The 12292-nt window shown below is 37.3% G+C and overlaps 1 protein-coding gene across 2 annotated transcripts in view; it reads right to left on the bottom strand.

The window, feature by feature from the left end:
* The window catches only part of SAC3A (SAC3/GANP/Nin1/mts3/eIF-3 p25 family), a 93790-nt gene that overhangs the window by 61311 nt on the left and 20187 nt on the right, over positions 1 to 12292 (bottom strand). For both annotated transcript variants that reach the window (XM_089437810.1, XM_089437809.1), the window contains exons 4-5: positions 11936 to 12037; positions 854 to 954 (exon numbers count right to left, since the gene is read on the bottom strand). In XM_089437810.1, coding sequence (XP_089293936.1) covers positions 854 to 954; positions 11936 to 12037 — 203 coding nt within the window. The remainder of the gene's footprint in view (positions 1 to 853; positions 955 to 11935; positions 12038 to 12292) is intronic.

Genomic DNA, 12292 nt, shown 5'->3' with positions numbered 1-12292 from the left:
GTCTATAGCATATTTTTGTTACAATCGAAGTATAGTACCTCCAATTTAGAATACTAGTAATATACTTGAAATCACATAAGGCAATTAGAGTAAGTATGCTTCAAATATATATAATCTGGGACTTGAAAAGGGTGTATCCTACAATATAAACATCCCCTTTCCAAACATGTCAATAACTTTTGTACAAAGATTGATGGATACGACATGGTAAACATTGTTTATGCAGATATGCAACTTGTCTGCATTCATGACATAATCACCAATTGCCATAACTGGCTCTCCAGTACAGCATTTATTAAACCCCTAGCCTCAAAACAGGGCAAGTAAATTAGCGTGCAAATTGCCCACTGCTAAAATAGGTTATTTAGGACAAAATATCTTTACCAACTGGATCAAAATTTAGACAGATGTGAATTATAATTACCTAAGAGAATAACAAAATAAAGAAGCAAAAAAAAAATAAAAATAAAAATAAAAAACATGTCAGTTCACAACTCATCATTTCCGTTGGATTATTATCCAAATTAGACATTTTCGATGGCACTAGAGAACTTGAAACACAGCAAAAATACTGGTGTGCACAAAACATCATATCAGTAAAGGCCAGAGAAGAGAAGAGAACCTATTCAGAAAAAACAGATAACTTATTTCGTGTAAAATTAAGGTAAAATTATGACATATTAAACAAATGAAGGGAAAATAATAGAATACTCTATGCTTTCTCCCGTGAGAGAACTAGGTAGCAGAATCAAAGGTCAGAAGAGAGTCTTTTCAGAAAGAACATATAAATTAATGTACATGAGAAAATAAAATCATGACACATTTAACAAATGAAGGGAAGAGAATAGAATACTCTATGCTTGCTCCCGTGACTGAACTAGGTAGCAGAATCAAAGGTTCCGTGTCCCAATCTCTAGTAAAAAGTGAACCATCCGCAGAAGCTTTTGTAATCATCTGTTAAGGTTCATCATTAGAATAGAAGAAACTAATGTTAAAAACTGCAGCACACTCTATTCCCCTAGCTAACATGGTAAAATTCACAAGTATAGATCATTACAAACAAATCTGAAACTTTAATATTACCACAAAGGTTCATATATGGAAATCACATCCAAATGTCACAGCAAGATTGAAGAACAAAGTCCAAACTAAACCACATGGCAATGATTCAAAATCAAACAGATTACAATTGAGAGTCATTTACCACATCTCCCCAGTTCCCAAAAAGTTTCTAGAGTTGTTAAAAACTTTCAGTGCACCAATATGGTACATCTTTGACATAGATGAATCACAGGTGTATTAAGACTACTTGCATTGGAAAATAAGAACATTGATTGCAATTTGCTGAAATAGACAGCTAACAGAAATTAAGGTGTTAGATCAAACTAATGTTGTCAGACAGACTCTTTTAAGACTTGGCAGACTCTTTTCAGACTCGGCAAAAAGAAAATACTCAAAATATGGTCTGGTAAGTTTCAGGTGAGTCTGGCAAGTGTGGGGAGTACGATAGAAGAGTCCCTAAGAGTTGCTCTTTTCACTGGAGATTCAGCAAGTCTCGGAAGTCCAATAAGAATCTGTGGAGATTCAGCAAGTCTCGGAAGTCCAATGAGAATCTGACAACACTGGATCAAACATTGTACAAGTCCTTACCATATGCATCATTAATTTTACGCTAAATACAACATTTTTCTTCTAGGAGAAACAGGTAATGAGCACTGCAGTGCAAGAGGCTAACCACATTGGTTGATTTTCCTGTGGAAGATCACAGTGTGTGACAACAGAATTGGAAAATCTATCCATTCTTTACAATTTACTACTATAATCAACTTCCTAAAAGTATGGTTCTAGACATGCCCTTTGTACGTTCTTGTTACAAATGAATTTGCTGTGGGTTTAACTGTATGGGGAAAGGTTAAACTTCATGATTGTGGTTAACAAAGACTTTCCTGAAGCCCCAAATATAGGCAACTCGATCAAGACAATTCCACAAGGATAAGTTGCTAGTTCCAGGAAGTTCCACGAGGATAGGTTGCACTCCACAAGATTGAGTTGTGGACATCAGACTACAGGTTAGAAAAGACTGCAGCTTTTGCTGGGTTGGAAAAGGAAGCAGAACAGAAGCAACAGAAGAAGAAGAAATGAAAAGAACTCAAGATGAATCCAACAGCCCTTTTTTTGTAATGTTCCCTATGAATTGATTGCCTACGGAAGGACAAAATAGCCTATCTGATCCTGTAGGCTATAGTCTCGATAAAGGGGTAAAAACTTATGTTGCACGGGGACCCATCCCCCCCAAAAATACTCACATACCCTGCGTCCCCTGCATTCCGGGAACTTTGGGACCCTTAGGAAACATCCCCAAACTGTTGGGGAATCCAATGGGGACTTGGGGACTTGCTAGTCATCCCCAAGACATTCCAAGCAGATTTCAGGGATGTTTTTGGAAGATTTCAAGGGTTTTCTCGGCATATTTCAGGGATGTTTTGGGAAGGTTTTAGAGATAATCCAAGCACAGAGCTTCAATTTTCACAATCATGGACATTGATGATTGAACAATATGATCACTTTTCCCATTCATTTTTTTGGAATGCATTGAATCTAAATATTTTGTACAAGTTGCAGCTCAAAACATGGGTTTTGTATGATGGGTTTCATTTTGGATTTCTAGTGATTTAGATATTGGATTTTCAATGGTAAAATTACAAAAAGCACCCTCCATGTCAAGAAAATAGAAAATACAACGTTTTAAAAGGATGATCCTTGTGGTTATTTTTCTTGTTCTTTCTTAAGATCATCTCAGCTTTTACATATTGTATGTGGGTTTCGAGCAGTGATGATAATATTGCCGAGATATCGGCGATTTTCGGAAATATTGTGATATTTCCTCTCCCGAAATTATCACGATATTTCCAAGAAATCACCGATATCTCGGGAAAAAATCGCGCGACGATAGGAAATATCTCCGGGCAGGCTGGGCCGCGGCTACAAAAGGGAAATTTCTCTTTTTTTTCCTCATTTCGGTTTCTAAGTGTTGGAAGAGCTTTGTGGTGGTTGTCAAAGGAGGGATTGAGGATCAAACAACCATTATCACCACCAACTAAGAATTTTTTGTGGATCAAAGATTGAAGAACAATGAAACAAACTTCATTTCTTCCATTAACAGGTATGTTCTTAAAAAACCCTATGTTAATGATTTTTTTCATAGATTTAGGGTTATGCTTGCTTGCCTCTTTGCCTACCAACAATTTGCTTCTTTTTTTTCCATTTGCTATGATTTTCATGCCCATGAGCCAATATGCAAGGATTTTCTCCATATTTGGAGGAGCAAACTCCATTTCTTTTTTAAACTTTCTTATGCACCCTCTTATTGCCATTTTTCATGAATTCAAATTGCAAATAATGTAGCAAAAAAAATATTTTTTTAAATGAAGTGGTTGTTACTTATTATTTTTTGTGTATGGTGTTTAAACTTTAATCATTAATGCCAATTTTTTGTTTTTTTGGTGCCCCAGGTTTGAATTAGCTCACTACAAATATGCCAAAAGCCTTGGACCCATTTTGGGAGTATGGGGAACTTGATGGTGGGACAAATCAAGCATATCTATCATGCAAATTGTGTGGGACCAAGATGACAGGAAGGGTTACGTGATTGAAATACCATCTCGCTAGATTCCCTGAACATGATGTTGAGCTTTGTACAGTTTCTAATACGAAGCTTATACAAAAAGCTCTTGAAGCAATTGATGAAAAAGACAGAAAGAAGGAAGAGGCAGAAAGAAACAAGGTTGAACGTGCAGGTAGATCTTTTAGGATATCTTCTTCTGATTTTGAGGTTGAGGGTAGTGGGAGGGGCTCCACAGTGTCATCTGCTACGGGTAGTGCTAATGTTATTGGGAGTGCGAGGTCATCATTTTTTGCTCCACGAGAAGGACATGGAACACAACCTTCCATAAGATCAATTGTTAAAAAAAGGGAGAAGCAAGAAGCAGATAGAGTTATGGGGAAGTGTCTTTTTTGGAGCGACTTACCTTTCAACATCACCAAAACCAATCCATTTTGGCAGCCAATGTGTGATGTTATTGTTGTTGTGGGCCCAGGGTACAAAAGTACTACATATGAGGATTTGCAGAGGCCAATCCTTCAAGCAAAAAAGCAAGACATAAACTCTAGATTGGTGTAGTTGAAACAGACATGGGAAGTGTCTGGATGCACAATGATGTCTGATGGTTGGACAAATAGGAAGGGTAGGACCCTTCTAAATTTCTTGGTACATTGTCCTAAAGGTACCATGTTTATTAAATCAATGGATGCATCAGCACATATAAAAGATGCAGCAATGATATGTGAGTTGTTAGATGGGTTCATCCAGGAGATTGGTGTGCAAAATGTGGTGCAAGTCATAACAGATGATGCAGCTAATTATGTGTCTATTGACAAGATGCTTATGGAGAGGCACCGCACATTGTTTTGGACTCCGTGTGCAGCATAGTGTATCGATTTGTTGCTTGAGGATACGAGGAAACTCTCCTTCATCAAGGAGGTGATTGATATGGCTAGGAGCGTCCCCAAGCTTATTTATAACCATGCTTTTGTTCTTAGCCTCATGAAGAGATACACTAGAAACAAGGAGTTGCGGCATCCTACAATAACACGTTTTGCCACCAACTTTATTACTCTTCAATCTTTGCTTCGATGCCAATTTCAGTCTAAGCAAATGTTTGTTTCTCATGAGTAGCGTGATTGTAGATACAGCAAGAGTCAGGACAAGAGATCCATTGCAAAAATGGTGTACACTGACACATTTTAGCAAGGAGTAGAAGAAGTGTGCTTAGTTAGTGAACCTATAGTAAAGGTTCTAAGATTGGTAGATGGGGACAAGCCTGCAATGGCTTATTTGTATGGGGCCATGGATAGGGCCAAGGAGGCCATTCGTTCTTATTATGCAGACATGGGTTCCGCTGGGCTTGATAGGCAAATGATGTTATGGGATGTGATTGATAGTCGATGGACAAGGATGCTTCATCGACCCATTCATGCAGCAACACTCTTCCTCAACCTCGCATTTTCATACAAATGTGCCTTTGATTTTGATGGCGAGGTGATGGAAGGGCTCCATTCCTGTATTCAAAGGATGGTACCTGATCCTGAGCTTCGTAGCAAAATCAATCGCGAGATACGATTTTACCGGGATTGTGTTGGTCTCTTCATGCCACATAAATAACAAGACATCACTCATTAGAATTTTCAATTTACAATTTACTTATTTATAGTTCTAGATTTTTAAAATTCAATTATGTAACTTTTATTTGAAAGTTTAATTATGTTTTAAGTTTTTGACTTTTTTAATTCTTTATTTTGTTATAGATATTTGGTGCCGAAGCTATGGTGCAAGGGCACCAAATTTGCAGAAATTGGCCATAAGAATATTGAGTCAAACATGTAGCTCTTCAGGGTGTGAATGCAATTGGATTGTATTTGAAAAAAAAGTATAACTTTGAGCTTCAACCTTCAGCTGAGCAATTACATTTATTGTAATTTTTAATTTTTAATTTATGACCCTCAAGTGTCAAGGACTCAACACTCAACACTCATTAGTTTTTTTGACACGCTTACAGGTTGGAGTTCTTACGCCTCAATGATTTAGTGTATGTGCATTACAATATCCGACTTCGAGTTAAGCAAATAGAAGCACCAATGGATCCAGATGCCATTTCCTTAGACAATATTGATGTATTATCTCAATGGAGGGTGGAATTTGAAGTGCCCATCCTGGAGGAGTCACCTTCATAGTTAGAGCCAAATGATCCATTAGAACAGGGGCAACAAGAGGAGGAGGAGGGGGAGGAGCTCACGAGGAGGAGGAGCACTTGGAAGAGGAGGAGGAGACAGTTGGAACATCAACATCAACACCATATGCTATAGATATAGGAGAGCACAACTTCATACCTAGCACTCATTATCTATCATTAGGTGTATGGGCAGGGCCTTCTACTGCTAGGGGCGGCCTTGGAAAACAACCCATCATGTTTTCCCGTAAAGGGGGAGAGGGCATTGATTTCATATAGATAGTTGTTAGTTTTATTTACTTTACTACATATAACTCATGATGATGAGATACTTTTATATATGTGATGTTATTTTGTATTGGTTCTCCACATTTGAGTCCTTGATTGGACAACTACTAGGGATCAACGGGATTTGGTATCGCCTTTGATGTATCATTTTTATTTTACATCATATATATCACTGCTTTCTTCATATTTATGTGCCAATGTGTTTATTTCATGTTGTTATTGCTTTATATGCTTCAAATTTTGAAAAAAATGAATATATTATGCATTTTTTATGCTTAGCAATATTTGTCGATATTTTCGCCGATATTGTCGATAAGACGTTTTTTGGACCTCGCCGATATTTTGTTGATACCGATATTATCAACACTGGTTTCGAGTACTCATTGAAGTTCAATGCTTCCATCATCCCAACCCCAAGCATTATGAAAACAATTAGATAGTTGTGAATTGGATTGAGTACTAAATGTTTAAGTAAATTCCTATTCAATCCCCTTCCAAATCTTGAGACATGAATTTAATATTATTAGAAAACCAAATTATTTTATAGTGGTTTTCAACACAGCTATAAATGTTTGCAAAACCTATTGAAAAGGGAATGCCTCTTGTGTTTAACATAGTCATCATTAACAAAAAATATGAGGAAAAAAAACTAATATAAAGACATTTCTCCTTGATAGATTGTTCATGGACCTTATTACAAATGTAAAGCAGTTACACTTAAGTTTCCTAACGCTAAAGGTCATGTCTAGTGGCCAATAATGGAATGTCACTCAACCCCTTTTCAAATTGTTTGAGATTTTAATTGGCAAGTGTAAGGGTTGTGCATAATATTAGCTTGAAACAACTACAAATGTTAATATTGAATTCTGCATATATATATTTCTGTCCCCAACCACTCGTCCCTTGAAAATTTTGGGGTGCGCTCTAGCCGTTCCAGGGACTCGTCCCCAAAACTAGTTCAACATAGGTAAAAACCCTATTTTTCCAATGTTAGGGCAACAATGGGCTGTAGTTAGGTTGGCTGGGCCAAAAACACCCAAGTTTGGGGGTTGCACTCACAACCGCTCACATTTGGGAGCCCATGGAGAAATCTATAAATAGGGAAGAGTTAATATCAAATTGGCATCATCAATTTGGATAAAAAATACATCTGATTTTCTGAGTTGTAGCTCTGAGGGTTTTAAGACCCCTTTTTCCCTACTAATTTCAGTGGTGAAAGATTCCACCCTAGTTAGTAAACCTTACTTAGCTTCTGTTCTGTTCTGGAAAAACAAAAATTTATCTATCTAGGAGACTCAAACTCGTTGAAGTTGTTCAAGACAAACCTAAGGTGGTTTTAGGCGCATTCTTCTCTGGTTAGGCAGTTTGTTCTGTGGCAGAATTAGGGAAATCCTCCTAGTTGTTATAGGTGGGTAAACTGAGGCACTTTCGCCTCCCTAAAACATAAGCTCAACCCTTTTCTGAGGAAATTCATGCTCCCTGAGGCACTGCGGTTTCTCTGTGGCTGGGTTATTTTCTCTATGATAAACCCAAAAGATTTTTGACGCAGTTCAGCTTCCTGTGGTAGGAACTGACAATTCTCTGAGGCAAGATTCATGGATTCTTCTTAAACCACCTTCTAAAACAGCTTGGCCTCTGTTGAGGCTATTCAGCCACTCCCTAAGGCAACTAGATCCTTTCTGAGGCCACTCGGCCCATCTGAACAAAGCTCAATAGGGTTTTCTGAGGTATTTTTGTTTCTAAGACAGTTCAGGGGCCTCTGCACCAATGGATCCAAATGCCATTTCCTTAGGCAATATTGATGTATTGTCTCAGTGGAGGGTGAGTCTGAGGTGCCCATCTTGGAGGAGTCACCTTCATGGTTAGAGCAAGACGATCCATTAGAACAGGAGCAGCAAGAGGAGGAGGAGGAGACAGTGGAAGCATCAACATCAACACCATCTGCTATAGATATAGGAGAGCACAGCTCCATACCTAGCACTCATTATTTGACATTAGGTGCAGGGACAGGGCCTTCTACTGCTAGGGGCAGGCCTGGCAAACAGCCCATCATGTTTTCCCGTAAAAGGGGGAGAGGGTGCTGATTTCAAATAGATAGCTGCTAGTTTTATTTTTTTTTCTACATAAAACTCATGATGATGAGATACTTTTATATATGTGCTGTTATTTTGTATTGGTTCTCCACATTTGAGTCCTTGATTGGACAATTATCAGGGGATCAACAAGATTTGGTATTGCCTTTGATGTATCATTTTCATTTTACATCATATATATCATTGCTTTCTTCATATTTATGTGCCAATGTGTTTATTTCATATTGTTATTGCTTTCTATGTTTAAAATTTTGAAAAAAACGAATATATTATGCATTTTTTATGCTTGCCGATATTTTTGCCGATAATGTCGAGAAGATGTTTTTTGGACCCTCGTCGATATTTTGCCGATGCCGACATTATCAACACTGGCTTCGAGTACTCATTCAAGTTCAGTGCTTCCATCATCCCAACCCCAAGCATTCTAAAAACAATTAGATAGTTGTGAATTGGATTGAGTAGTAAATGTTTAAATAAATTCCTATTCAATCCCCTTCCAAATCTTGAGACATGAATTTAATATCATTAGAAAACCAAATTATTTTATAGTGGTTTCCAACACAGCTATAAAGTTTTCAAATTCCTATTGAAAACGGAATGCCTCTTGTGTTTAACATAGTCATCATTAACAAAAAATATGGGGAAAAAAACTAATATAAAGACAGTTCTCCTCGACAGATTGTTCATTGACCTTATTACAAATGTAAAGTAGTTACACTTAAGTTTCCTAAAGCTAAAGCTCGTGTCTAGTAGCCAACAATGGAATGTCACTCAACCCCTTTTCAAATTGTTTGAGATTTTAATTGGCGAGTGTAAGGGTTGTGCATAATATTAGCTTGAAACAACTACAAATGTTAATATTGAATTCTGCATATATATATATATATATATATATATATATATATATTTCCATCCCCAACCCTCCGTCCCTTGAAAATTTTGGGGTGCGCTCTAGCCGTTCTAGGGACTCGTCCCCTTGTCCCCATCATTCCCCCATCCCCAAAACCAGTTCAACATAGGTAAAAAACCAATTTTTCCAATGTTAGGGCAACAATGGGCTGTAGTTGGGTTGGCTGGGGCAAAAACACCCAAATTTGGGGGTTGCACTCACAACTGCTCACATTTGGTAGCCCATGGAGAAATCTATAAATAGAGAAGAGTTGAAATCAAATTGGCATCATCAATTTGGATCAAAAATACATCTGATTTTCTGAGCTGTAGCTCTGAGGGTTTTAAGACCCCTTTTTCCCTCATAATTTCAGTGGTGAAAGATTCCACCCTAGTTAGCAAACATTTTTTAGCTTCTGTTATGTTCTGGAAAAAGTTAAAACAGGAATTTATCTATCTGGAAGACTCAAACTCGCTGAAGCTGTTCAAGACAAACCTAAGATGCTTTTAGGTGCATTTTTCTCTGGTCAGGCAGTTTGTTCTGTGGCAGAATTAGGGAAATCCTCCTAGTTGTTATCGGTGGGCAGACTGAGGCACTTCCGCCTCCCTGAAACAGAAGCTCAGCGCTTTTCTGAGGAAATTCAGCCTCCCTGAGGCACTGCGGTTTCTCTGTGGCTGGGTTATTTTATCTGTGACAAACCCAAAAGATTTCTGAGGCAGTTCAGCTTCCTGTGGCAGGAACTGACAATTCTCTGAGGCAGGATTCATGGATTCTTCTGAGACCACCTTCTAAGACAGCTTGGCCTCTGCTGAGGCTACTCAGCCACTTTCTGAGGCAGCCAGATCCTTTCTGGGGCCACTCGGCCCATCTGAACAGAGCTCGGTAGGGTTTTCTGAGGTATTTTTGGTTCTGAGACAGTTCAGGGGCCCAATGTCACATGGTTCGGGTCGGGTTCAGGTTCGACAATGATTAGGTTCGGTTTGAGTTCGAATTTTCTGATGAGGTTTGGATGAGGTTCGCTATTAGGCTCCTCTACATATAGACACATATATTAATTTAAAATGAATTAGAGGATAAAATAGTAACAAATCAACATCAATAAACATAAAATATGCTATCACAAACTTGGAAACTGCAAGGATAAATTACAAGCTTGAGTTGTGACATGAAGTTATGAGTTTTGATCTATGGACTTGGTCAATGGCTATGAGGTTCGAAGAGGTTCGTCGAACTTCAAAACATTTTTGAGGTTCATCAAAATTCAAACCTTAAGGTTAAAGTTCGACGAACCTTGTCACATAGCAGGGGCCTCTTTCTGAGGAGTTTCGGAGCACCTTGAAGCAAGTACTAGCTGCAGCCCTCTCTTCAGGAAAGTAACAAAATTTATCGTAATTGTCTTCTAGGTTGCAGATCAGTACAGATAGTTCAGGTCATTGTTGTAAAGGCTAGGGTAAATTACAATTGATACTACTCAGTTACATTTGATGTAGTGCTGGAATTGATGGTCAACCATCAAAAATCGCTGCTGATTGAATACAGTACTTGGTGTAACATTGTACTTGTTGATGAATGATCAGTCTTATTCATTGTGGATTTAAAGACCATAATTGCTTATTCATGCACTAGTATTGTTAGTCTTGAATGAATTGATTATTTCATTGTTAAATAGGTGAAAAAATTCTGTTGAAAACCTTAAGGGCAAAATTGCCTTAGGTCATTACATTTTTACTATTTACAAAAATGTAAACTCACTGAAAGAAAGGAGGGTGAAGAAAAGAGTTTGAGGCACGGCTCATACAGCTCTTTAGGTTTTAATATTATTAGTATAATAAAAAAACGTACTGTTACAGTCTACAAATAACTCCATCATACCTGAGATGGGAATAACAAGCAGAGCAACACCAAGGAAGTCAGCCAGGAAATTTGTGACATTTCAAGCACAGTAATTGAAATGTTGAGATGATATGCCTACAGGGAAAATTTAAAGGATCCTTCTTAGATATTTAGATGGAATTTGGCAAGATGTTTCATTTTGAGGTTACAACCATTACTTTGTACTTCTATACTCAAAACCATGCCACATTAGAGTTGATATGTCTACAGGGAAGATCTAAAGGAGCCTTTTTAGATATTTAAGAGGAATTTGGCATGATGTTTCATTTTGAGGTTACAACCATTACTTTGTACTTCTATATTCAAAACCATGGCACCTTAGTTCAACAATATGAATTGGACAAGTGACACTGATAAGGATACCATCATGTCAGCTGGGAAGTCGATTCACTATAATCATTCCTGACAGAATTCGAATATAATCATTCCTGAGAGCCACTTATGGTCGACACAAAGTGTTCTGGTCCTAAGAAGTAAGTTCGACTTTAGGTTAACTAAAGAAAAAAAAAATTATTCAAAGTCATTATAAAACTTTAAAAGTCACGTACAACATTCGCTAACAGACATATAAAATGTGGTTTTGCTTGATGGAATTAAGATGATAAGCCAAATTTCAGAATTACTACAGCCAAGGATTTGCCATACAATAAATTAATTGCTAAATTGTCACCATCCATCAATTCAATTTGTGAAAGCGGCATTAGTAAACCCATAGTTGTTGTATAAGGAAAGAAGCACCTTTTATAGTTGTGAAAGCATTTTCAAGGAACCACAAGATTCATCTGACTGTAGGGTAGTTTGTTCTAGAGAAATTTCAGCAAACTAAGACTAATAAACAGCAAAATGACATCTTAATAAAGAAACAAAATATCAAGAGAATAGAAATTAGCAAATATTGGCATTTTAAGCATAAAGTTGTGCAATAATTCCATAGTATAAAAATATAGTAACAAATTATAAATCTGGAGATAAATTGTACTCCTCACCTCCTTCAATAAATCTTGGCAGGCAGTCTTTTGAGTTTCATCTTTACAACGAGCCAATGCTCTTTCAACATAATGAAACAAAGATGGTGGGAATGTACCTGGCTGCATAACCAAAAATTAAATTTTAAACTCAGAGACCAATATATAAGAATTCAAAATAAAGCTAAATGATGAATCATACAGCTTAAACTGAAGGGAGATCGAACTAGGATAGTCATTTGAAGGACAAGAACACTAACTATAAAATATCTTCTACGTCAAAGGAAAGAAAAATACTATTAATATATTAAGTAGCTCTTGCTTAACTGAAAAGGGTTACTATGTTAAAGCTTCTAACTGTGACTTCACAAAATGCCT

This window comes from Pinus tabuliformis, chromosome 9 (assembly GCF_031772625.1).
Source record: "Pinus tabuliformis cultivar Carrire ecotype Pingquan chromosome 9, CPIR1, whole genome shotgun sequence".
Classification (NCBI taxonomy): domain Eukaryota; kingdom Viridiplantae; phylum Streptophyta; class Pinopsida; order Pinales; family Pinaceae; genus Pinus; species Pinus tabuliformis.
Note: the sequence above shows the minus strand (reverse complement) of the source record. Positions and strands in the feature narration are given on the sequence as shown.